A 25,349-nucleotide genomic window follows, 5' to 3' on the forward strand; every position below is an offset into this window, starting at 1 on the left:
TGTCAACCCAGATGTAAAACTCACCCTGACTTTGATTTTCCCAAACAGATGAGAGGGTGAGAAAGAAAAGCTGAGGAGACAAGGGAGGAGCTATGAACATCACAAGAAAATAACTCCCTAAAGGGTCCCATGGTGGATTAGGTAGAAGGACCTCCCGCCACCCCCTCTCAGAGATGGTGGCAGTGTTCCTGGCCTCTCTCCATCTTTCCAAATAACTTCTCTCCTCACCTTTCTCTGCAAACCTCCCCCCCTGCTCGTTTCAGGAAGAGCACAGGTGCATCTCCGTGCCTCATACAGAGCACATTAGCATGGGGATGCACCTGTGCTCTTGGAGTCTCACAGAGCCTGGTGCCCCAAAGGGGGTCCATATTTCTCTAAACTCTATCTTTTCTTAAACAGAGGGAATGGGTGACTGTCTGTTAGAAACCTCCAGAAAGGACCCCAGCACTGACAACAGGAGGGGATGCTGGGGCAAGTTAGAGTAGGGAAGCCTCTGCTGTCCCTTCTACATCAAAATTCTTCAGCTCTACCCTTCAGGGTAAAGAGAGTTTGCAAAATGAAATGCTATTACTATTGGTTTTAACGAGGAAGGGGACATGTGAATTATGAAAAACACAAAACAAAATAAGATAATACAGAAATACAGAAATTCACATAGTTCATCCATGTTCCCATCCCCCAAACAAAGGCCCTGCCATTTATACTGTGGCATACATCATTTGAGTTTTCAGATTCACACAGAATTTATTTTCTTACTTATGTTACGAAAATGGGATCGACACTTTGCTTTACACCAGAAACTAACACAACGTTGTAAATCAGCTATACTTCCATAAAAAGAAAAATGGGATTTAAAAAAAAAACACATTTTTTTCCTCTTTCGTATATTTACACACGTTCAAAGTGTTATTCATAGCATCTTCAAAATTTTGTCCAAGAGTCAAAAAAATGCATTTAAACTTTTGGAACATGCCAACATAGACAGGAAGCCAACTCAAACAGTAATTGGGGCAGATACTCAAAAACCAAAGGGCCAGGAAAGTCAGGAAGAGCTGAAAGACTCTTCAGCCAGTTTATGGACTTGATACAGTCGGACCTCCGGGCTGACACATTTATAACAAGAGATGTGGTTCCATCTAACTGGCACCTGTTCCTTCCTTTACAGTTATAAAACTACATTGTCATTTTTAATAGCTCCATAGAATCCTGTAACTTACTTAACCAACATCCCATTGTTGCACATTTAGGTCGTTTCCAAATTTTAGACAATGCTGTCATAAGTCTTTTATCACAGATATCTTGTTAACAAAAGTTTTGGAAGATACTCTTTCCTGAAAAATTTTGAACTTAACCATTTCACCATACATTTTACACTTATGAGAGTCTATTTTTCTGTATATTATTAAGTTCTTTTTTTTTTTTGTCTTTTGTCTTTTTAGGGCCGCTCCCGCAGCATACGGAGGTTCCCAGGCTAGGGGTCGAATTGGAGCTGTTGCCATAGCCACAGCAACACCAGATCTGAGCCACGTCTGCAACCTACACTACAGCTCATGGAAATGCCGGATTCTTAACCCACTGAGCAAGCCCAGGGATTGAACCTGCAACCTCATGGTTCCTAGTCGGATTCGTTTCTGCTGCACCACAATGGGAACTCCTATTATTAAGTTCTTTAAGATGCACAGTCATTTTAGAAAATGATGCTTATCAAAACAACAGCATGTTGTTGCCTCTTGAGGCAATGGCCACTCTTTAAAAATTCAAATAAAGGCACTTTTTTTGCATATAATCCAATGTAATATGCCGTGTTTAAAATCTTTCCTGTAGTCATTATTGGTAAACCTCATAAGGATAATTTTTATCAATTTGCAACTCATTCTAGCATTCCAGGAAAAGTTGGAATAAGCTCCATCTCCTATAGAGAAACCCAATTTATAAGTTCTGTGTCTGTAAAGGAACAGCTGGACTGGAATTCAAAGGACTGTAAGGAAGCTTATTTAATAATAAAGTTTTCTCTAATCATATTGAAGTAAGCTCCAAAAATTCTACCTAGAAAAAAATTCTCAAATGTGCTCAAATGTAGCTGGATTGCTTCTGTTTGAAAAAAGAGAATCCTCTCTGTGAGTGCATTTGGGTTGATTAATCTGAGTTTGTGGTATGTCCCAGAGGCTAGATGTAACAGTGAAAAGTAGCTGTCTGGTTATTAGTGTCAGAAATCAGAAGCTAGCATGGGAGATTTATTCTGGGAATACGAGGTGTCTTGTCGGAGGGGTCTTGGGGAGGTTCTGACACAAAGACCTAGAAAGCCGGGCAACTGTTCTTGCTGGGGAGGTTCATCTCCTCCTTGAATGTCAGTCAGCTCATTCCCCTTCCCTGCACACGACCCTTCCGGCTCTGCTGAGGGAGGAGCTCGCCCCAAGCTCAACCATACCCTTTCCAGCCCTCTGAAGAAAGTCAGTGGATCTTTGGCCATCTCTCCCCAGTTCCACAATGATAGGAAAGGAGGTGCTGACTGGCCCAGCCTGGACCCCACCCAACAGACTTGTGGCCAGGAGGCAGGATCACACTGTACAAAATGGCAACTGGAGGGGCTGCTGTGGGCTGGCAACATGTTCAGAAGAGTGCCCCTGAGCATGAAGCTTAGGAAAAGTCTCACAGAGCCTAGTTAGACTCCCAGAGACAGAGAGTTGACAGCCATTAGACAGTAGATGTGGATTAGAAACATGGAATAGAAGAGCCCAGGCAATGAAGTTTTAATTGTGTAGATAAGAGGGAAGGGATCCTAGAGAATGACTCCAGGGCTGACCCAAGGAAGAGGAGCCATTGCTCGCCAACTGAGCCTGACTTGTCAGGGAAAGGAACTCCAGGAAAATGTCAGGAGCTGCTGAGGGCATTTGCTTTTCCTTTCTGGAACTTATCAAGTTCACTGACTCTTTCCTTCAAGGAATTTTCTAGGTGCTTTGTCTGCTCCCCTTCTCACCTCTGGGCTCTGTGAATTTTTCACCTCGATTGACAATGACTGGGGTACACTCCAGTCTAGTGTTCTGCCCCATAGCAATAGATCCAGGTTTGGCTGGGTCTTGGAGTCCACACAATAGTGGGGGCCATTTTTACAAAAGTTTGCATTTACAAAGTTATAAACAAAATAAGTTACCAAAGAAAAAGGAAATGACAGTAATTACAAAAGATTGAAAATAGACAAACACTGCAAACATCTCAAAATCTAGAAAGTCATGTGATTTAAAAAGCAAATTATTTGAAGTATCTCTAAAACATTTTTCCCCTAAAATTTTTGACTGTACAGATTTTATTCCCCACTTCATATATTGCAATGTGATGATATTGCAATCATCATTTTCCATAGACTAAATAGAAAGGTAATTCAGTCTTTCCTCTAGTTTAGTTTGAAACTTTCAAGAATGGATAGTTCAGAAAGATTTTCTTCAGCATCGCAAAAACTATTGATGGGTTTCAGATTGTTGTCAGATCTAGGAAAATTATCAGGTTTCTTTCCTACATGAGCTGTAAAATTCAGTCAGGCTAGCTTCTGGCTCCAAATATTTCAAATTTGCTTCTTCTTCACTAAACACATGCATCCAGTCCTGGGCTCTGTGGACGTCTTCATCCTGCAGGACAACCTCTGGCTCTGCTCTTTTGTGTCAGGACCTCCACATGGGAGATGCCCAGGGAAAGAGGCTGGTCTCCAACGGGTTAGTCCTTGGCTGGGAGAGAGCCAGGTGAGGGTGTGCCTTAAGGGAGGTGCATCTGAAGAGGAGATGACAGGAAATTGAGGGAGTTTCTGCTAATGACTTCCAGTTTTACCATGAGATAGAGTTGGCTGCAAGAGGAAGAGGGCTTACGAGTTGTGTTGTCAGATGTAGAAAATGAAAACAGAGGACATATGAAATATTGCATTGGAGATACACTAAAATGTATTTATTTTCATTTATCTAAAATCCGATTTAAGTGGCCATTCCGTATTTTGTCTCACAATCCTAGGTGGGACCTTCAAGAGTTAAATGAAGCTCAGGAATAGTCATTGAGAGGATGAGAGAGCTGATCAAAGATTCGTACAAGGAGGGCCCGATTGAGATGAGAAATCAGAAAACTCCTGGTGGTGGTGGTGATCCAGTGTTTTTCTCTCAAGAGCCCAGATGCTCAGGTACGTTGGTATTCACTCAGCCCCTGGTGATAGAAACAAGGTTTAAAATATATGATAAAAGATGGGATTCTGCTAGGTTTCTCTCCATTTTATGCTTACTATTTGTGCTTTCAATAAAACCAAGGCAGCAGAAATTTTCAAAAGAAAGATGTACTGATTATAGATTGGCATCCAAATCACAGAGTGCGTTAACATAAGAATATTTTCTCCTACGCTTCCCAAACATGCCATAATATATTCACCCAAAGCAATAAATCCCAAGCTGCACAAGCAAATTATAAACAAATGATAGAAGCTGAAGTTTCCTCTCAAAAGAGGCTAAAGAACAGATAATTTAGAAAGAACAGATTTTATTGGAACGTCAATAGTTTTCATGACATAGATACTTAAACTACTCGTTTTCACCATACCCATATAAAGAACATTATAAAAGGGTTTTTGTTGTGTGTGGTTTTTTTTTAAGAAAAGGATAATTTGACAGATGGAAGTCTTTTTATGGGATCAGTAGAAGTGATAAAATTGAATAAATTACCAAGATTTTATCTGCATTTCTGTAATTCTCCCTAAAGATTTAGAGATGGCAGATTGAATCAACTGGGAAATAAATTTGCATGTTTATAACATGTCTAAAGTAGGAATTCAAGACAAAAACTTCTAACTTGTTTTCAAGAGTGGTTTGTCTGGAGGAAACATGCCTTTGTGAGATTACACGTTTCTTAACCAAATATCAAGGCTGATCAGAAGGACCTGAACTGCCAAAGTTACAACAACGAGGGTTTGGTGAACAGTTTACTAGCTGTTATTATAATTGATGTGAAAGAAAAAATAATAATAATTGTAAATGAAAAAGAATTGGGACAACTCAAAAAAAAATGAACTGAATTCTAGGTAATTTTATACAAGAGATGATTGTCTTATGACCAGGCTAGACTGGATTTTTACAATGTAAACAGTGAGCAAATCAGAAAATTTCAGACGCTTTATGTTTGTGTATCTAATTGTACTGCAGTGTGTTTGAAATAGGGCCACTCCTATTGCCAACTCAATCCATAACCGGTTAAAAAAAAAAAAAAGATTTTAGGATTTATTTTCCTATGGGGTGTTCTCCCGCTTTGTGTAGGATCTCAGCTCCAGATTTGGGTGGTTGCTGTGTGTGGATGAGAGATGTGGCAAGAGAATATGGCCCCAGGGAAATGGGAAACTGGAAGGAAATCAGTGCCTCTAAATGAAGCACACCGATGTCTTCCTTTGAGGAAACATAAAGATGTTGTTTGGATAAAACAGGGCTCTAGAACAAACATGTTGTTGACTTGGCTGGAGAGAGACGCTGAGAACATGATTGGAACTGCATTTTTCTTTTCCTTCTGCCAAGAGCATGGGTGCCAGCCCAGCCTACCTGGCTAAAGGTGTATCCGGCCCTCATTGGAGAGTTCCTGGTCTCTCCTGCGGCTGCCCAGCCAATGTTTGATAGTAGCAGGAGAAACACTTCTTTTGCAATGGAGCGAAAGGAGTGAGGCCTTGGAATCAGATGGGGTGTAAGTCCCAGCACCACTGGTCACCCGCTAGGTGACTTTGGGGAAGTCATTTCACTTTTCTGAGCCTCAGTTTCCATAGCCCTAAAACTATGTGTAATAACGTGTAATTGGAAGAGCTGTGACATTAAATGAAACAAAATATGTAAAGGCCTTAGCTGTTTCTGGACCAGGGAAAGCCCTGGCTCAGTGTAAAGGCCTCTAGCTGCCTCCACCAACTACCTGCTGGGCTGCTTCAGTTCTGGTGCCAGCTTCTAAGAACAGCCTGCCCTGCTATCTTTTTCTTTTATTCCTTCTCATCTCAGTGTCACATCCTATTCCTGGCCCCTCTCCAAGTCTGGTGTCATGTGGCATTGTCTACCTAACACTTTGAAAGCATTCTTAGGCTGGAAATCTCAGAGGTGTCTTCTTTCTGTTCTTGCCCCTCTATACCTCCTGGCCTGCACTCTGACTTAGTGATCCCATCCATAATTGGGGCTTTGCCTCATCTATAGGGAAGGCTCTCAAATCCATTTCATGCTCTGACTCCTCATGCCAGTCTTTGCCCTCCCTGTTCCTAGATCTCAGCCATCAAGAGGAGACTATGTCATTCATTTGCACTTAGCCATTTTGCAGACACAGCCTGTGAAGACATATTAACATCTCCTCTTCAGTGAGCACCTAGTAGGTCCATATTTCTGCACCAGGGTACAGCACAGGAAGGGAAAGCTATGGTTCTTGTCCTCAGGGACTCCTGGGTCAAAGAGGGTTCCAGTGCCTGGTATGTGTGTGGCATAGCTATAAACAGGTGTCACTGGAAATAGAAAGTTATTTCCCTGTAAACACTGTCACCTTGGCCTTTAATGCTATGAGTGGAGCCAAGAATAAACCATTGGCAGTACTATCACGTGGAAGAGGATAGTGGAAAGAATATCCTAGATAAAAGAAGGAAGGAAAAGAAGAAAGAGAAAGGAAGGAAGGAGAGAGAAAGGAAAGAAAGGAAAGAAGGATTTAAGGATAGACAGGGAGAGAAGCCAGGAGAACAGTGAAAAGCAGGGGTACGTACCGTGAATGTCATCTAGTCCAACTCCTGCCTGATGCTTGAGTTTGCTTTACAGTGTTTGCACCCAGGTGTGTTACAGTTCTGCCTGAAAAATTCCAGGGCCAGGAAACACCCATGAATATTCCTGCAACCCATTCCATGCTAGACAGTGATAATTATTAGAATGTTCATCTAATAATATAGAACCTAAAATCGCCTGCCTATCATTTTTTTCCATTGGTTTTGATTCTCCTCTGGGCCCTAAAGCTAAGCATACTTCCTTCCCCGGCCTTCACAGCCTTCAGGATCTGGCCCTGTCTAGTTTTCTGACTTTGCCATGTGCTGTTTCCTCCTTCTGCACTGTTGGCTGCGGGTCCTTTCACTTAACACGTCAAGCGAATTTCTGCCTGAGAGCCTTCTGACCAGGCCAGGATCTCCTGCTTTTTGCATGAAATTTAGGTTTCAGTTCAAGTGGTACCTCTCTAGAAGACCCTCCCCTACCGCTTTAGCTAAAATTTCCCCTCTTGGGAGTGTAAATTTTTTTGTTGTTTTCAATTTTTTTTAAAAAATAAAAGTATAGTTGACTTACAGTGTTGTGCCAATTTCTGCTGTATAGCAAAGTGACCCAGTCATATGTTTATATACATTCTTTTTCTCATATAATCTTCCGTCATGTTCTAGCCCAAGAGATTGGATATTGTTCCCTGTGCTGTGCAGTAGGACCTCATGGCTTATCCATTCTAAATTTAATAGTTTGCATCTATTTGCATCCCAGACTCCTAGTCCATCCCACTCCCTCTCCCTCCCCTTTGGCAACCACAAGTCTGTTCTCTGTGTCTGTGTTTGTGTTTTGTTGATAGTCTCATTTGTGCCATATTTTAGATTCCACATATAAGTGATATCAAATGGTATTTGTCTTTCTAATTTTTTTGAAGATTTTTTTGAAGATTTTTTTACCAACTTTATATCTTTCTAAATTTGATGATTAAAAAAAAATATTAATGACAAAGCCCCTATAATCTAAGTCAAAAGCCAACTGGAAAAATATTAGATATTATATGACTAATTGCCCCAAAGTATATTAGATATTATATGACTAATTGCCTCAAAATATAAAGGCTTTCCAAACTTCAGTAAGATAAAGACCAAATGGGCTATTAGTTTAATGTGGAAAAAAATGGACAAAAGATATGACAGTTCACAAAACAACCCATACATGCTTCTTAAACATATATACAATTATTGGCAAAGATAAAACAATAATATTGTATCAGCAAGGGTAAGGCAAATGGTAACCCTCTATCCTGCTGGTGAGAGTGTAAACTGGAACAATTTTTATAGCAGGTAATTTGATAATAATTATCAAAATTCCAAAAGCACAAGCCCTTTCACCCAGTGATTTTTTTTTTTTTCCCTTCTAGAAATTTACCCTACAGATATGCTCCTAAGTGTGGGAATTGATATGGGTTCAAAGGTAGCCATGGCAGTGTTGCCTACAAGAGCAAGGGGCAGAAACAACACATAGATCAATCAATAGAAGAATGGATAAACCACAGCACATTCCTGCAATAAAATATTATGCAGTTGTTAACGAGAATGAGGCAGATCTGTGGCACTGGGGTGCCTCCAGTGCATTTTGTATTGGCTTGCAGGCATTTTTTATTCCTTTTTTTTTTTTTTTTTGGTCTTTTGTCTTTTTAGGGCCGCACCTGCAATATATGGATATCCCCAGGCTAGGGGTCAAATTGGAGCTGTAGCTGCTGGGCTGCACCACAGCTACAGCAACTCGGGATCCAAACCGTGTCTGCAACCTACACCACAGCTCACAGCAACACCTGATCCTTAACCCACTGAGCGAAGCCAGGGATCAAACCCGCATCCTCACGGATACTAATCAGGTTCATTAGTCACTAAACCACAACGGGAACTCCTGTTTGCTATTTAGTATTTTGTTTTTCTTAAAAAGGTCACCTAAAATTGTATCAGGGAGTTCCCATCCTGGCGCAGTGGTTAGCGAATCCGACTAGCAACCATGAGGTTGCGGGTTCGGTCCCTGCCCTTGCTCAGTGGGTTAACGATCCGGCGTTGCCCTGAGCTATGGTGTAGGTCGCAGACGCAACTCGGATCCCGCGTTGCTGTGGCTCTGGCCTAGGCTGGCAGCTACAGCTCCCATTGGACCCCTAGCCTGGGAACCTCCATATGCCATGGGAGTGGCCCAAGAAATGGCAAAAAGAGAGAGAAAAAAAAAATTGTATCAGTTCCAGGCCCAGCAAAACCCAGGTATAGTCCTGGCCCCAGCACACTGGGGAGACAGACGCATTCCTGTCAGTGACAGAGGTTCACTCCATGGTGATGGGAAGTGGAGGAGGAGGAAGAGGACGAGGAGGTGGAAGATATAGGGGTGGGTATGGATCAAAATTAAGAGTGTGAAAAGGTTGTTTTTCAACTTGTTGTTTTATATAAGGTGTCTACTCTATATAAAATAAACAACAAAGACCCTCCTGGATAGCAAGGGAACTATATTCAATATATTGTAATAACCTATAACAGAAAAAAATCTGAAGAAGAATATACATATATCTGTATGTATCTGAATCGCTTTGCTGTACACCTGAAACTAACACAACATTGTAAATCAACTCTACTTCATGAAAAAAAAATTTCAAGATGATTCTGATATGTTCTACCCCTTTGAGATTCATTGCTACTGTGTGTTCAGCCATGAGTCCCCAGTGCTGTACAGCCTGGCCCCAGCTCCTTAAAGCTCCAGAAGCACTCTCGCTGTCTGATGAAGACTGACCTCTCGGCTAATGTCTAGGTGACCTCCATTCCAGCTCATCGACCTCCCTGCCTTCGTCAGCCTAGTCCCCTTGGCCCTTGTGGTGCCTTAGGATGCTGGGAGCAGCCATCCTAACACCAGAGCTGTTTCCTCTCCTGGCTCTTCTGACCTCTAATGTGGAACGCAGATCCTATTTACCTCATGTTCAATGAGGAGATGGCAATATACCGCCTGAAATTCCCAGATCATTCTTGAAGCCTGCCAGTCTTCTAGAGGCAAGCAGCCTCTAAATAGATTTTATCTTCTAAAAATCACCTTGGATATTTGCTTTCTGTTTGTCTCATTTTTGCCAATTGTCAGGCAAACACATGCTGCTGCTGGGCAGGTCTGGGGAAATTTTGAAGAAGGTGAGGAATAAACCAGGCTGGCAGGAAAGATTATAGTCACATAAATCAAGACATGAAGTTAGGTGATTTTTTTTTTTTAAAGTAATTGCCTTTATTTTTTTTTCTTCCATTTTTTTTATTACTCAAATGAATTTATCACATCTGTAGTTGTATAATAATCATAACAATCTAATTTCACAGGATTTCCATCCCACAGCCCAGGCATAGGTGATTTTTTTTAAGTACATCTTTTTTACGTGAAAGAGGCAGCAAGCTCTGAAAAACTAGAGGGCAGATTCAGCCCCACTGCATTTAGTAAGACATGATTCCTTTCACTTTCCTAGATTTCCTCCCACCCTCCCCTGCCCTTCCCTCCCCCTCCCCTCCTCCCTCCCCCCTCCTTCCCTTCCTCTCTTGTCCCATTCCTTCTTCCCTCCTCATGACTAAAAATAGCTAAACACATGATATAAAGGCTTGTCATTACTAATACTGTGGTGACTCTCAGGCTCTGTCTTCATCCGATTTGCCTTCAGACTTATAAAATGAAGGCCCCTTGAGCAGCCCCCACACTGAAGATGCCAATTCAAATTGACCATGATTTGGGGAAAGCAATGAATTTGTTAAAAAAAATTGAATTGAACCTTGAATACAGTTATAGCGAGTAAACAAAAGAGATGTAGTAGAAACCAGCTGCTCTCCATCAATCAAGGAAATTTTGTCAGAAACTCCAAAACCTCCAACACTTTGTACAGACCCACTCCACTCCCCTTCCCGTAGGAGTTGACCCTCAAAAGAAAGCAGAAGCGCAGAACAGAGGCGCGGTGGGTGTCAACCCTGGGCTCTCACATTAGAGAAAAGGGGCCTGTGTTGTGTGGCTCACACCAGAGAGATGCAGGCCTGCTGTGGATAAAGTCGCAGCTCGCGAGCAGGGAGCCCACTCAGGTAGGCGCGTCAGCAAAGCCCCCACAGACTCTGGGCGGAATGGGGACCGCAGAGGGGACACGGCAGCAGAACTCTGCCTTTAGCTTCCCAGGGATCTCACCAGCTTGTCCCCTGGTGAAACTGGCACACGATAGCAGCCTCCACAGCAGGTTCCTTATCGGGCTGAGGTCCTGGGGCACTTTCAAGATAGCTGGAAACTGAAACAGATACCAAAGTTCCAGAGGTTTCTGTGAAGGCCCCAAACTGGGCGGAAGTACATCAAAGGCCTCTCAAGATGATTAATTGGACGGGAAACCTCAAGACATCTTTTTCTACTGAAAAATGGACGACACTGTGTGGAAGGACAGGGGTCTTTTCAGGAGAAATACAGGCTCATGTTGTCATCGCTGTGGAAGGGCTGGCCCATTAGGAGACGAGATGCTTACTGCTCTCTGTGAGTCCAGGCCCCAGTGTCTCCCCACAGTGACCTCCAAAGCCTCTAGTGGTCTCTGCTCCTGCCCCCATTCTCCTCACAGCTGCTAAAGCCATCTTTTGAAAAAGGAAAATGAAACCATGCTTCCCTCCACAACTGAAAATTTTCCAACAGTTCTCGATAGCATTCTGTGAACAAAAATAAGCAGAGATCAGCAAACATTTGCTGGAATGTGCCACATGGAACGTATCCAGGCTTTGTCCAACATGGCATCTACTGGGCTGTTGTGCCCCCAAAATGCTCTGCGCTGGGTGAAGCAAGCCACTTGTCTGATGAAACCAAGTTTAAGGAGATGGTCACCCTCGAGGCTGTGAAAGTAGTCACAGAAATGTAGAACAGGCATGGCCATGCTCCAGTAACCCTGTATTTGACTCTCAGGACACCCATACCAAGTTCTCCTGTCAGAGTCTTTGCATTTGCTCTTCTTTCTTTCTGGAATCCTCTTTCCTTGGATTTTTGCCTGGAAGGTTCCAAGTGCTAAGTCAGCGAACAGATTAAATGTATATTTGGAGAACTGGCAAAGAAAAATGGGAAAATATTTTGGAATGAATTTAAGATATTTCCCCAAAAGTATTCAAGTAGTTCTTATGGGGTGAAGGTGGGGGAAGCAGAACTTTGTTGACATTCTTTGCACGTATTTGAAACCTTGGTTGGCTTTTACAATTTTTAATTGCTTGCGGGTAGGGGGAGGAGGGAGGCCACCGAATCTCCTTGTGTTTAAGGTCTCTAAAGTCTCACTGTGGTTCTGCTGGCTTCTTTTGGTCACTGTGGCCTCAGGTCAAGTGTTGCCTTCCCAGGGAGGGTTCCTCCCCCCAGTGACTTGATGGTCCCTCTCACCATCAACACAACGCGTGCTGCTGTTGCATTTTCTCACAGCCCTTAATCATGCTCTGCAATTACTGTGCTTCTTTATGTACCTTTTCCTTGTTGACCGTCTGTCTCCCTTTCACATGTAGACTTCAGAAGCCCAAGAATCCTGTCTGTCTTGTTTGCCTGTGCCTCCCTCACCTAGTACAGTGTCTGGCACATGGGAGGCATGCAAGGAAATATTTGTTGACTGACTCTGTGAACGAATGCCTGACTGAATGATATAAAAATGCAGGAGCTCAAAGTGTTTCAAGGAGATCTGATCCTAGGTGAAATTCTCAGCTTGTCCATCATAGAGCTTTAAAAGTGACTCAGAACCTAGCTCAGATAACTGAATCAGCCTTAGCTCATGGACTTAAACCAATTTAGGCAAAAGGAAATTTGTCCACAGAAGACTTTGGACCAAATGAGATTTGGTAGAACACTTTGCCACTATATCATGGGAAGTTTTTTTAGTTCTGTATCTTTTATCAATTTGGTCTGTTTTTCAGAAATATTTACTTTTTTGTTTCTACTTTTTAGATTTTTAATGAACTTTTGGCTTTTTCTCTGTGGAAGCGTAATTTAAACATCCAGCAATAAACACTATTGGGAATATCAAATTTCCTTGAGTTCTGTGCATGAATATAGAAATAGTTAAGTGCTCAATGTACTCACTCATGTATAGTGAACATCTGATTTGTGTCAGGCACTGTTCTGGACTCTTGGGATTACTATGGAGAATATAGTCCTGCTTCCAGACCTCTGGAAGGAATAGATATAAAACAGATTCAAACAAAAAAAGTCAAGTTTTAATAGGCACTAGAAAGGAAGTAAAAGGAGAGCCGAGATGGGTGACGTCACCTCTTGTTGGATGAGGAAGGCCTTTTTGAAGAAATGACATGAAGGAAGTGACGAGAGGAAGCTGCCTTTATGGAGGGTAGGGAAAAACATATTCCAGGGTGAAGATATGCAGCATTACTGAGGTGGCAAAGAGATCTTGGCTTGTTTTAAGGACTGGGGAAAAGTGCTGTGACTAGATCACAGCGGGCGAAGAGGATGAGGCACCGGGAACTGGTCACTGGTGCTTCCTGGGCTACGTTAATGTGCTTGGATTTTATTGAGTATAGGAGTTTCACGAAGCAGAGTGCGGCCACTGTCTTTAAGCCTAAAGAAGGTTTCTGGATGCTGTTGTTGGATGTGCTGAAGGCTACTGGAACCTACAGCTGCTGGCCACTGCCACAGCCCCTGTCAGAAGCTTTAAATAAAAGCGGGGGCGGGGGGAGTCTCTTCCTTATTTCATCTAGTTTCCCACCGGTTTTCCACCGGCGCTTCTCACTGGCAGCATTTAACTGGGCCAGCTGGCAAGAGTGTCTGGGAAATGCAGTTCACAGGATTCTAGCCACCTCCAACAGAGCGGTGCATAGATTGGCAGGGATGGTTCTTAGCACCAAGAAGCCAATGGCCAGTACATGGAAGAACTAAAGATGTGTTTCAAGTAGGAAAAACAATCCCTTATTCTTTTATATACATATTATTCTTTTTACAAAAACAGTGTGTGCCCATTAGAAAATACAGAAAAACTGTAGAACATAAAAATCTTCCATATTCCCAGTTAACCCAGGAACAATTAGTAATAACATCTTGGTTTCAGTCTCTCTCAAGAAGAGACTCTAAATCCACATTCAATTTTGTAACCCACTGTACTGAATTTATGCAGTAAAACATTTGCTGGACATTTACTTCATTACAACTAGCTCCCAGTGTTGGAATATTTATGTTCCACCAACATATTCCTATTATAAATATAAAAAAGGAATTATTGCCTGAAAACAAATTTGCAATTTAAGAAAATAGTTCACGGAGAATACAGTGGTAACCTCTAATTTGACCATTAGGAGATTATTTGCTTAGGTAGGAAGGGAAAACTAATTATTTTAAACATTGAAGTAAAATGGTAAGTCTTTCTTTATTCTGTTCCTTTCTGCTGCGGGGAAGAAGAAAATGGTAGAATTTCAGAGCTGGAAAGGTGCAGACAGGACATGGAGAGGAGCGATAGCCGCAGAATGTACTTCAACTATCCTGCTGCCCATCTACCTGGTCTCCACATAGTCAGACTTCTGATGAGGAAGCTGGTCCCTTGGAGTGTTCAGAAAGGGTGACACTGAGACAAGGTGGCTTTAACAGTGGATGTTATTTACCATGGCTACATGATGTTATCTGTTAGATGCTTCTGAACTAGTAGCTGAAAACTGTGACCTCAATTGGCTTTAAAAATGAGGAAATGCAGTATCTCACATAACTGGAAGTCGGGAGGTAGACAGCCTCCCGGAAGAGTAAGATAAGCCTCTTGTGAAGTCACCAAGGTCCCAAGTTCTTTCCACACTCTGTTCTGTACCCCCACCCCATGTTGGTTTCATCTTGAGAGTGGCTCCCTTCATGGTGACTAGGTGGCTGCCACAGAGCTGCCTGTTTCCTTTCTCCATGATCAGCAAGAAAACCAGATCCATCCCTTCAGTGCAAATTCTTTTCAAGCAGACCAGTGGTTCTCAGTCCTGCTGCGCATTAAAATCATCAGGACAGCTGTATTATTTATTGATTGACTTGCTAGTATTTCATTTCTACTTTATTATTTATTAATTGATGATTTATTTGCTACTTTATTTTTTAAACTGCAATATCTAAGCCTTATCACTGGAAAATTTTATTTATCTGTGATGAGGCCCAGCTGGAGGTCATTTTTTTTCTTTTGCAGCTGCAGCACCCACGACATGTAGAAGTTTCCAAGCCAAGGATCAAATCTGAGCCACAGCTGTGATCTATGCCACAGCTGCAGCAACACTGGATCCTTACCCCACCTTGTGGGGCCAGGGATGGAATCCACGCCCCACAGAGACAATAGAGGATTCTTAACCACAGCTGGAGGTCTATAGCACCTCAGTGGAAACTCCTGGAGGTCTTCTTTTTTTAGAAGCTCTCAGATGATTCTAATGTGTAGCCATGGCAGAGAACCAATGTGTAAGGCTGGTTTAGGTCATCTGTACACCCCTAGATTCACAGTCCCAGGTGTAATGCCTGGAATTGACTGGCTTAGAAAAGTGGATCTCAAAGTGTGACCATCCCCTCCCTGCCCATCCCCCAGCTCTTGGGACCCTGTCAGAGGTGCACATTCTTGGGCCTCCCCCAGGCCTACAGAGTCAGAAGCCCTAGGGGTGGGCACCAGACGATTGGTGGTGTAACAAGCCTGCCAGGTCATTCTGATGGATTATAAGGTTTGAGACTCACTGCCTTAGATGAGTTAGCTCCTTCTCTGGCACAAGGGAGGAGGTAAATATGAGAACATCGAGGTCTGTTAGAACAGGAAACCCCGGGACCCTGAGCCGTGTAGTCCCTCCCTGACACCAGGCCACAACGGGGTGGGGAAGGATCAGCCAGACCCCTGGCAGTAGAGACAGGCCTTCCAACCATGCCACCAAGCCTCAGCCATGGCCACAGGCTTAACAGGGGCTGACCTAAGGGATGGGAAGAAGGCTGTTCTGCAGGCATCCTTTCCTTCCTTTCCTGGGGGATCTGGAAGTTTCTGCAGGGGTTAAAGGCCTGAAAAGACTATCCCATTATAGACTCTCCCCAAAACACTGTGAACTATTAATTTCGACCACTGTACACTTTCAATAGGATCCTGGGAAAGAAAAAGGCGATTAGGTAAACACAAAAGAAATCTGAACACAATAAGGACTTTAGTTAATAATAATGTCTCAATGTTGGTTCATAAATTGTGACAAATGTACCACACTGATATCAATAGGGAAAGCTGGGTGTGGGGCATATGGGAACTGTGTGTAAATCTTCACAACTATCCTATAAATCTAAAACTATTTGAGGAGTTCCCCTCGTGGCGCAGCAGAAATGAATCTGACTAGGAACCATGAGGTTGTGGGTTGGATCCCTGGCCTCACTCAGTGGGTTAAGGATCCGGCATTGCTGTGGCTGTGGTGTAGGCTGGCAGCTGTAGCTCTGATTAGACCCCTAGCCTGGGAACCTCCATATGCCATGGGTGTGGCCCTAAAAAGACAAAACGACAAAAAAAAAAAATAATGATAATAAATAAATCTAAAACTATCTGAAAATAAGGTTATTTTATTATTTTTTTAATAGACAAGTTTTTTGTGTGTATTTTTTGGCCTCGCTCACAGCACGTGGAAGTTCCTGGGCCAGGGACTGAATTTGTCCCACAGCAGTGACAATGATGAATCCTTAACTGCTAGGTCACCAGGAAACTCCTAGGTTATTTTAAATACATTGCATTAAGATGCGACATTCTAATGAATGGTAACACCTTTGGGAAAAACTTCATAAAATTAAGCAAAAAAGCTTCTTTAAAATATTCCATATTCCTATAAATTTGACAAGGCTCTATGTTTATGACTGATGCCATGTTTTTAGCCAGAGCAAACACTTTTTAGACATTTTCGGTTTAAATAGGAGTTGAACTGGAAAATACTAATGAATATTCCTGATACGTTGCACTTCCCAGAATCTCCACACTGCAGAATTATCAAAGAGCAAATGAGAGAGGCTTGAATTTGTCCATATGCTCAAGATATAATTAAGAACCAATAGAGAAAGTCACTTTCTTTGCCATCCCCTTGGACCTGGAGAGAAATAGGACGGCTGGACTCCACAGGGAATAGTAATCAGATGCGTCTTTCCCTCAACTCAATTCGGTGAGGTGAGCTCAAGCGTAAATTCCCTTCAGGCACTCTCCTCCTGTTTCACCAGCTCTGTTTAAATTAAATGCATACCCTGCATCCTGAGGGGTGAGCCACGCAGCCCAGTGGACTGAGGTGTGGCTCATTACCAAGGGCTCCTCTAAACAGATTCTCCATTATTGAATTTCTGTGGAATTCTTGGAAATACAGGTCCATAATTGGAATGGAGCAAGGAGCAATGCTAATTTGTAGTTTGGAAAATCACTCTTAAGGTTGCCAACTAAATAACTTATGTTTTGCTAATCTTCCCTCTATCTCGAGTTTTAGTCGGGAAACCAATAGTTGACATTGTCATTGCAAGTGAAAGTGCTGTAATTAAGAGTTATAACAAAGAACAGTACTCAAGGGCAAAAACGTTGCTATGCCAAGCACGTGGCTCAGAATGAACCCCCCATCTTATCACACTGGATTCTTAGATTTTGTCTAACATTGTTATACTCTCTCACTGTGAACTTGGACAAGTTTCTCGGCCTCTCTACACCTCATTTTTGTCATCTTCACAATGGTGAAAATAATAATTCCTTGGCAGTGTTAGAGGTGTTGATAGAAATAATGTTTGTAACATTTTTAGCATAGTGCTTAAAAAAGTATTTGCTAAATCAAGAAATAAGACCACCCTTGCCTGCATTAAAGCCATTCAGTGTAATGATAAACCTCTTGAGGGTATCATGGCAAAAAACACAGAAGAGAATATTCAGGTACCAGCTTGGAGGGAGGGAACCTCTGGCACAGTAAGATGTTGAAGGTGGAGAAGAAATGTAGCTGGTTTTCATCAGAAATAAAAACATGATTTCAAATTATTGTTGAAAATATAAAATGATGCAGCTGCTGTGGAAAACGGTTTGGCAGTTCCTCAAAAAGTTAAATGTAGAATTATCATATGACCCAATAATTCAGCTCCTAAGTATACACCCAAAAGAATTGCGAGCAAGTGCTCAGATACTTATACACACATGCTCATAACAGCATTACTCACAATAACCAAAAGGTGGAAATAACCAAAATGTCTATCAGCTTATGATGGATAAACAAATGTATTATGTCCATACAATGGAATATTAGTCAGCCATAAAAAGGAGTGATACATGGTATAAGATGTGTGGGCCTGGAAAACATTATGCTAAGTGAAAGACGACAGACATACAAGGTCACAAATCCTATGATTTCACTTACAGGGAATATCCAGAAAAGGTGAATCCATAGAGGCTAAAAGCAGACTGATGGTTGCCAGGTGCTGGGGAATTGGAGAGTAACAGCTTAATAGATACAGGGGTTTCTTTTAGAGTGGTGAAAATGTTTTGGAGCTTGAGAGAGGTGGTGGTTGGACAACATTGTGAATGTATTAAATGCTAATGAATTGTACACTATTTTTGGTGATTTTTACCTATTTAAAACAACAACAACAACAACAAAAACTGCAAGAGGGAGTGCTCTCTTTGTTCTAGCTGAGAACACAGAAGCAATCTAGGCTTCCTCTCCCACTGACCAGAGACTCTTTCCTTAGGCAAGCTGCTTAATGCCCAGCCCCTCTAGGCCCTGGTTTCCTCATGGGTAGGAAAACGAAGCTGGACCACTAGGATCCCTTCCAGTTCAAATTCAAAGGCAGAGAACTTCAACTTCTTTCTTTTACCCTCTTTCATCCACATGCTTGAAAATGACTACATTTGTCCTGCAGGTAAACATACACTGCAAGACAATACTGTTGAAATTAAATTTCAGGGAAATTGATTTGTTTCAGTTATTAATAAAAGTATTTTAATATTTAGTATGATAATGACACATTAACAGACAAGTTACTAAAACAAATGCACGTTTATCATTAGCTGCGTGTTTGCCGCTTCTCTGAGCTTGTGCGTGGCTCCAGCCTGTCTGTGCCCCTCGGTGTAATCACACACTGTGTTTTTGCTAGTTACGGTATCTCAGGCTCTTCTGCCAAGTGCAGGGCTGGCAGCCCCAGGTTAATTGGGAGGCCCTTGATTGATTAATAGGTGACCTTGCCAAGCAGGGACGGTGGCAAGGGAATTGAAAACCTGTCTACACTGCCTATTCTTTGCAACGAAAGTAATCTTGAACAGATTGAAGGTGATAGTCACTAAAACTTGCTCATAGACTGTTGCTCTGGGTACTGCTAGAGCTTTATTCTGAAATTATGGAGGACCTTCCCTATGGCCGATAGCATAACTACATGGCATTGTCTCTGCAATGGCTTGGGTTCTAGTTCACATGCTGCAGGTGTGGCCAATTTTTTAAAAAATAATAAAGTTATGGAAATATTATTTGAATAGTGAGCCAAATTTACCCAGTCCTGGGATTTAAAGTCCTGGGTCAATATGTTCATTCTGGGAGGTAGGGATGTAATTTTGTGTTTTACTGACCACCACCCCCTCCACCTTCTACTGTGGATTTCTGGTCCTCTGTAAATTCCCTAATTGTTCTTAGGAGTCTCAGGAGTATCGGGTAAGGAGTTCCCACTGTGGCTCAGTGGGTTTCAAACCTGACCAATATCCATGAGGATGCGGGTTCGATCCCTGGCCTTGCTCAGTGGGTTAAGGATCCAGCATTGCTGTGAGCTGTGGTGTAGGTCTCAGACACAACTTGGATCCTGTGTTGCTGTGGCTGAGGCACAGGCTGGCAGCTGCAGCTCCAATTCGACCCCTGGCCTGGGAACTTTCATATGCCATGGGTATGGCCCTAAGAAAAAAGTCTTCAGGTAGAAAAATTTTAGCCAGCTACCAAGGATTATCTATCAATTCCCCCCTTTTCAATTTAGGCATATCTCCTTCTGAGGTCTGCTACAGACCCTGAAGCTGCAAAAAACATAAGCCACTGCCTACCAGGGCCCACATTCAGCACACCTCAGACCATACATTTCCAGGTCCCCCATTACCCATAATGCCCCTGAAGGAGATCACTGGATGGGCCAAAGTATCCTGGTCATGCAGGGTCAAGCAAAAGTGGGGTAGGGGCCTTCTGTCTTATGGTATTGCATCTCCATTTCACTGCTTAGCACAAAAACAGCCCTCCAGCTTTCACTACAGGCCTCCTGCTCCCAGGACTCCACCATGACTGATAGGGAGGCAAAGCCAGGAGACAGATACCCTGCAGAATGCCTAACTACCCCTTCACTGGCCCCTGAAGTTTTGTCTGGGCTAGGCTGCTCTGCCTGACACTCTCCCAGTGATTTCTCTTTGGGAGGCGCCCCAATCCTTCATGCAAATGGACCCTTCCTGCAGGCTTCAGACAAGCCCAGACATGCCCCAGTCTCAAAAGGAGGGTGCCCTGGCTCAAGGTCAGACGCCAGTTTCCCAGTAACTATTGGACAGGCACCTACTATGTGCTGGGTGCTAGGAGTGCAAGGATGATGGGCTCCTGTCATCTAGGAGGTGCTGTGGGAATTTAGACAGCAGTTCCTTGAGGCTTGCCAGTCAAGCCATTACCCTAGTTGGTGCACCTCCAGCTGAAAGGTCATATCAGTAGTGTGCCAACTTATTGCAATCTGGGCAGAGATCCTCCTCTCTGTATAACGAGGAGTTTCACCTAGTTTCTCCTTGACTTCTCCTGAACATCCTTCAGGCTCTTCCTTGCCCATGTGCCTCTGTCCACTTCTTTCCATCAGTAGAAGCAGCAGCAGCATCCCTTTCTTGTTCTGCTCTCTGTTCTTGGCCTGGACTTCATTCCATTTCTTCTTTCATATTTCTCCCCTCAGATGCAAAGAGGAGAGGGCCATGGCCCGGTGGATAAAAGTGCAGAAACTGTAGGGGACTGAGTTCAAAATAAACAATACCTCTAACGCCCGTACATTCTTCTTTTTTTAACTTCTTAAACAAATATTAACTATACTTTTAATTTATCTATTTTTCCTTTTTTTTTTTTTTAATGGCTACACCTGCAGCATATGGCAGTTCCCAGGCTAGGGGCTGAATCAGCTGCAGCTGCTGGCCTACACCACAGCCACAGCAATGCCAGATCTACACTGCAATGCAGGATCCCCAACTCACTGAGTGAGGCCAGGGCTCAAACCCACATCCTCATGGACATTATGTAGTGTTCGGAACCCTCTGAGCCACAACAGGAACTCCTATTCAGTTTATTTAAACTAAAAGAGAAAACAAAAACAGCTCAACCTTTTTTTTGTTTTGGTTCAACTTTATATAAGACCTTATGTGATGTAACTTACATAACAACTTAATGTGAAAACTGTGCATTCTTTTGTTCAACTTAAATGAAGAACCCACGTGCAAACTAACGTAAAACATAGACATAGCTTTGCACACAATTTACGACTCTTTTTTTCCTGATTCTGTCCTCTGGTGTTCAGTAGAAAAGGGAATTTTAAAAGTCCATAAATCGGCTTACCTTTGTGATAACTAAGGAGTCGTCTCAGTAGTGGCCCTCTCTCCCACATAAATGCGGTTTTCTGTGGGAAAAGTCAGGTGAAAAATCTAGAATATTATCCTTTGGGGGAACATAATTATGTTGGCTATTACATGAGCATGTGGATAATTTTGAAGGCTGACTTTCAGAACATCGTATTTTAGTAAGAAGCCTGAAAGGTAGGTAAGTAGATGAAAACATCCAGCAAAGCAAAATACAGTATTTTCAGGGTTCCAGGAGATAACGACCCAGTATTTCTTCACTGTTCACACCCTCCTTCGTTGAGCGCATAAGACCTTGAATACAGCAGGGGTCAGGGAGCTGCTTGTTAATTTTAGTTAAAATTGGATTCTTCCCTGTCTCTCAATGGCTTGAAGCTGCCGACCTGGGTCAAAACAGCAGAGGAAAGGGGAATAAGGTAGCAGGTAAACCTAGCACGAGATCGTTGCTAAAATATTTGCTCCTGGATTTATTATTTTAATCAAAAGCCTGTGAGCCTAGACTATGCTGTTAATTTCATTTACATTTTAAGAGTTGGAAAGCAGCTTTTCAAGTTTGTTTTGGGAATTTATGTAAAACAATATGCAAATCGATAGCATTCTAAAAATGCCTTTGGTTCTCCAGGCCCTCTTCGGGTCACAAACAAGCGAGGCGGGCGCCGGGCTCGCCGGCCGGGTTTCTTGGGCCAGGGGTAAACCCGGCGGGGTGGCGGGCGGGGAGGAAGGGCTGTCCCGGAGGCGGTCCCGAGGCGGAGCCTGGGCGGGGTCCGTGACGCTAGGAGTCGGCAGGCTCAGGGGCTGGACCTCAGCCTCTCCTCCCCGCCTGGGGCCGCCGACGCACCAGTGGTGGCTCTGCGCTTCCAAAAGGGGCCCTCCGCCTGCTCACTGGGCCAGACTGGCGCTGAGTCGTGAAACCCTACACAGCTCTCGCCGGTCCCTGAACAGGATCACTCCTTCCCAGAGTTACGAACAACTTTCCCCTCTCCCTGGCGCCGCGGCGGCTCGGGTACCTTGGCCGTCGCAGGTAGCTGAACCCCAGGCCACGCTCCCCGCGCCTGGGCTGAGCATACACTCAGGTCGCTCCCTCTCTGGGTGCACGCTGGGGGTCCCTGACCTCGGCTCTGTGGGCACGATGCCCCTAGGACACATCATGAGGCTGGATCTGGAGAAAATCGCCCTGGAGTATATCGTGCCCTGTCTGCACGAGGTCGGCTTCTGCTACCTGGACAACTTCTTGGGCGAGGTGGTGGGCGATTGTGTCCTGGAGCGCGTCAAGCAGCTGCACTGCACCGGGGCCCTGCGGGACGGCCAGCTGGCCGGGCCCCGCGCGGGCGTTTCCAAGCGGCACCTGCGGGGCGACCAGATCACGTGGATCGGAGGCAACGAGGAAGGCTGCGAGGCCATCAGCTTCCTCCTGTCCCTCCTCGACAGGCTGGTCCTGTACTGCGGGAGCCGGCTGGGCAAATACTACGTCAAGGAAAGGTCCAAGGTAGGACGTGCGCGGACGCTCGGCTGCTGCAGCCCGCGGGGACCGGGGACGTTCGGAGTGCGCTGATTGTTGCCTTCACAGGGCAGCAAGCGAACCTTAGTTTTTTAACCAAGAAGCAAGAAGCCTGCCTCGTCCCCCAACCCCCTTCCCATGTTTGGACAGGTTATAAGAAACATTATGTATGATCCGAGGCACACCTGAAACTCTTGACCTTAAATGTTTACTTTCAAGTCACCTCATATTGCCCTTCAGGCCTTCCCTGTGTGGAGGAGATTCCGACATAAGCACTTTTAAATAATTCTAGAGACAGTGTGATTTCACGATGTGGCATTTGGTTTGCGGGATTTGGCAGATGTGAGAAGAATTTGACTTGTGAAGGAGTAAGGCTCATCTACACTTTTGAGTGCTGCCTTTGGCTTGTTGCCCCCGGGACACTATTAGATCACCCACTTGATGTAAAAATGCTCTCCTGGTGCTGAGCCCAGGCCACCACTTGCCTTTCCTAACTATCAATTGCTGGGGAAATCCATCAGAACAACCAGTTAAGTGATCCAGAGAGGGTAGTCAAGTACCTCTGGAAAGAAACCATGTTTTTGTTCACATGGCCACAAGTTGCTCTCTGGGTAGTAATTTATCCTGGAAGCATTTACAGGTAGATTGGCAGAAATACGGGAACGTGGAGTACCATGATGTTGGTGTGTGTGTGTGTTATGGTGGGATAGTCTAGTTACTCAGTCTTTTCTGCAAAAGGTAATCTAGCCGGGGCAGAACTTCCAGGGCAGTTCTGAGAGTGAGCTGTACCTCTTTTATTGTGGACTGGTCAAGGGGCACTTGGAAGTAGAAAAGTTTTACTTTAACTCAGGGAGGCAAAACATACTAGAGAAGGAAGGTGAACATTCACCTATGTACTATTCTATAACACGATGTGTAGTTTTTCTCAATTTAAAATTTATCCTGTGGTAAAACATACCATTTTTGTCTTATTTGTCCCATACGCTGAGGTGAAGCCTGAAAAGGTGTAGAAATGGAGGGGTTGGATTGACTCTCCATGGAGTCAAGGAGAAATAGATTGCTGTACACCTTTCAAGCCAGGAGGAGGACATGGATAGAATATCTGAAAGCATTGTTATGGATAGGATGCAAAGAAATTAAAACTTAGAAGAAAATGATGCTTCTTAAACTTTACTTTGACTAGGGGAAAATTCAGTTATCAGGATTCTGTAGAAGATTGATGGTGAAGTGTGTCTTTACTCTTGTTCCATCGTTTTGGTGATGGAGTAGAAAGCCATTTGTCTTGATTAGTTTTGTCTTTGCACTAAATGACTGCACCTTTGGGGTGTTGGGGAGGGGAGCAGCTAGCCTCCGTGTTGCTGAGGTGCTTGTAGCTTTCATCTAGAAGAGCAGGTGGTGTCTTAGCAGTTTTTAAAAAAATGTCTTTTAAATTTAGGTGTTAGGAATTTTCCCCCCAGCATTCTAGGGACAGAATTTGCTCTGAGGGAAATCAGAATTAATTGACAGAAAGAGGTCACTAATGTATTTGAAAGTTAAAGGCTTTTTTTTTTTTTTTTTTTTTTTTTAATTTTAGCTGTGACTTAGTGGACAGTGGTAGGTTTTAGGCTAGACTTTAACTCCACAAATTGAATGAAAAGCACTGTGTACCTCTGGGTAAGGGAAGGAAAAAAAAAAATCTCTCTAGTTTTGATTCTTCAATTATGGATTATTACCTGGCTAGAACAAGTAACTTTTCAGTTAGCCATTTCGGAAGGTGATTGTGAATTGAAAAGAGAAAATTCATCATTTGTCCACTGAAGAGACATTTCCCCATACCTTGATTTCCAGCTTTCCTTTAGTTGTTTGACACAAAGCTCTTTATTTCTGCCCTTTAGAAAAAAATCACCTCTGAATTGGGATATTCTCTGGCCAGCTAGAACCAAATGTAAACCACTTTAGGAAACAATTATTATACCAAAAAAAAAAAAAATGGTTGATTTGTTTGTATCAAGTCTCCTTAGTAATGTCTTATGGCCCTGGGTCTGTTAGTTGAAGTTCGTTGTAAAAGCATTGTAGGAGCACATTACATTTCTACATGATTTATATTAGTTCCACCTTAATTTAACCTTATTTACTGCTCTTCCCTCGCCTGAGTGCGTGACTCTGTGCTGTTTCCCAGAGTGGTGTTGTAGATGCAGTTTCCTGCTGCATCCTTCCAGCGGGTTTTCAGTAAAAATTAAATTTTTGAAAGGCAGAATTTGTGTATTTATTTTAATCATGTATTTGTAACTTTTTATTATGAAAAATTTCAAACCTATATACATGTGAAAGGCTACTACAATGAGCTCCCATGACCCATTTTCATTTATGTATCTTAGAACCATTGCTTTGGGGATACTTTATATTTTGAAGTGTTATGCTTATCAATGTATTAATCCTAAGTACTTTGCTCTCCCAACTTTTAAACATCATTGAACAATGTGATAATGCTCTTTATTTCCATGAAACAATAGCAGAGGCATTGGGAATAGACTAGGAACATGTACTGGATCTAAAATTGAAATTGTGAAAGACTATAGAAATAAATATT

The 25,349-nt window shown here is 43.1% G+C and overlaps 1 protein-coding gene and 1 long non-coding RNA gene across 2 annotated transcripts in view; one reads left to right on the forward strand and one right to left on the reverse strand.

Moving 5' to 3' along the window:
* On the reverse strand, positions 1,612 to 12,621 carry LOC106504453. The gene is made up of 3 exons (XR_001297933.2): positions 10,920 to 12,621; positions 6,737 to 6,818; positions 1,612 to 4,182 (listed from the first exon to the last, which is right to left on the reverse strand). It is a non-coding gene; the product is annotated as an uncharacterized LOC106504453 (long non-coding RNA).
* EGLN3 (egl-9 family hypoxia inducible factor 3) overlaps positions 22,080 to 25,349 on the forward strand; it is a 28,024-nt gene continuing 24,754 nt past the window's right edge. The window contains exon 1 of the mRNA XM_001928507.6: positions 22,080 to 22,768. Coding sequence (XP_001928542.3) covers positions 22,412 to 22,768 — 357 coding nt within the window. The 5' untranslated portion in view covers positions 22,080 to 22,411. The remainder of the gene's footprint in view (positions 22,769 to 25,349) is intronic.

The sequence above is a fragment of the Sus scrofa genome, chromosome 7, assembly GCF_000003025.6.
Source record: "Sus scrofa isolate TJ Tabasco breed Duroc chromosome 7, Sscrofa11.1, whole genome shotgun sequence".
Taxonomy (NCBI): domain Eukaryota; kingdom Metazoa; phylum Chordata; class Mammalia; order Artiodactyla; family Suidae; genus Sus; species Sus scrofa.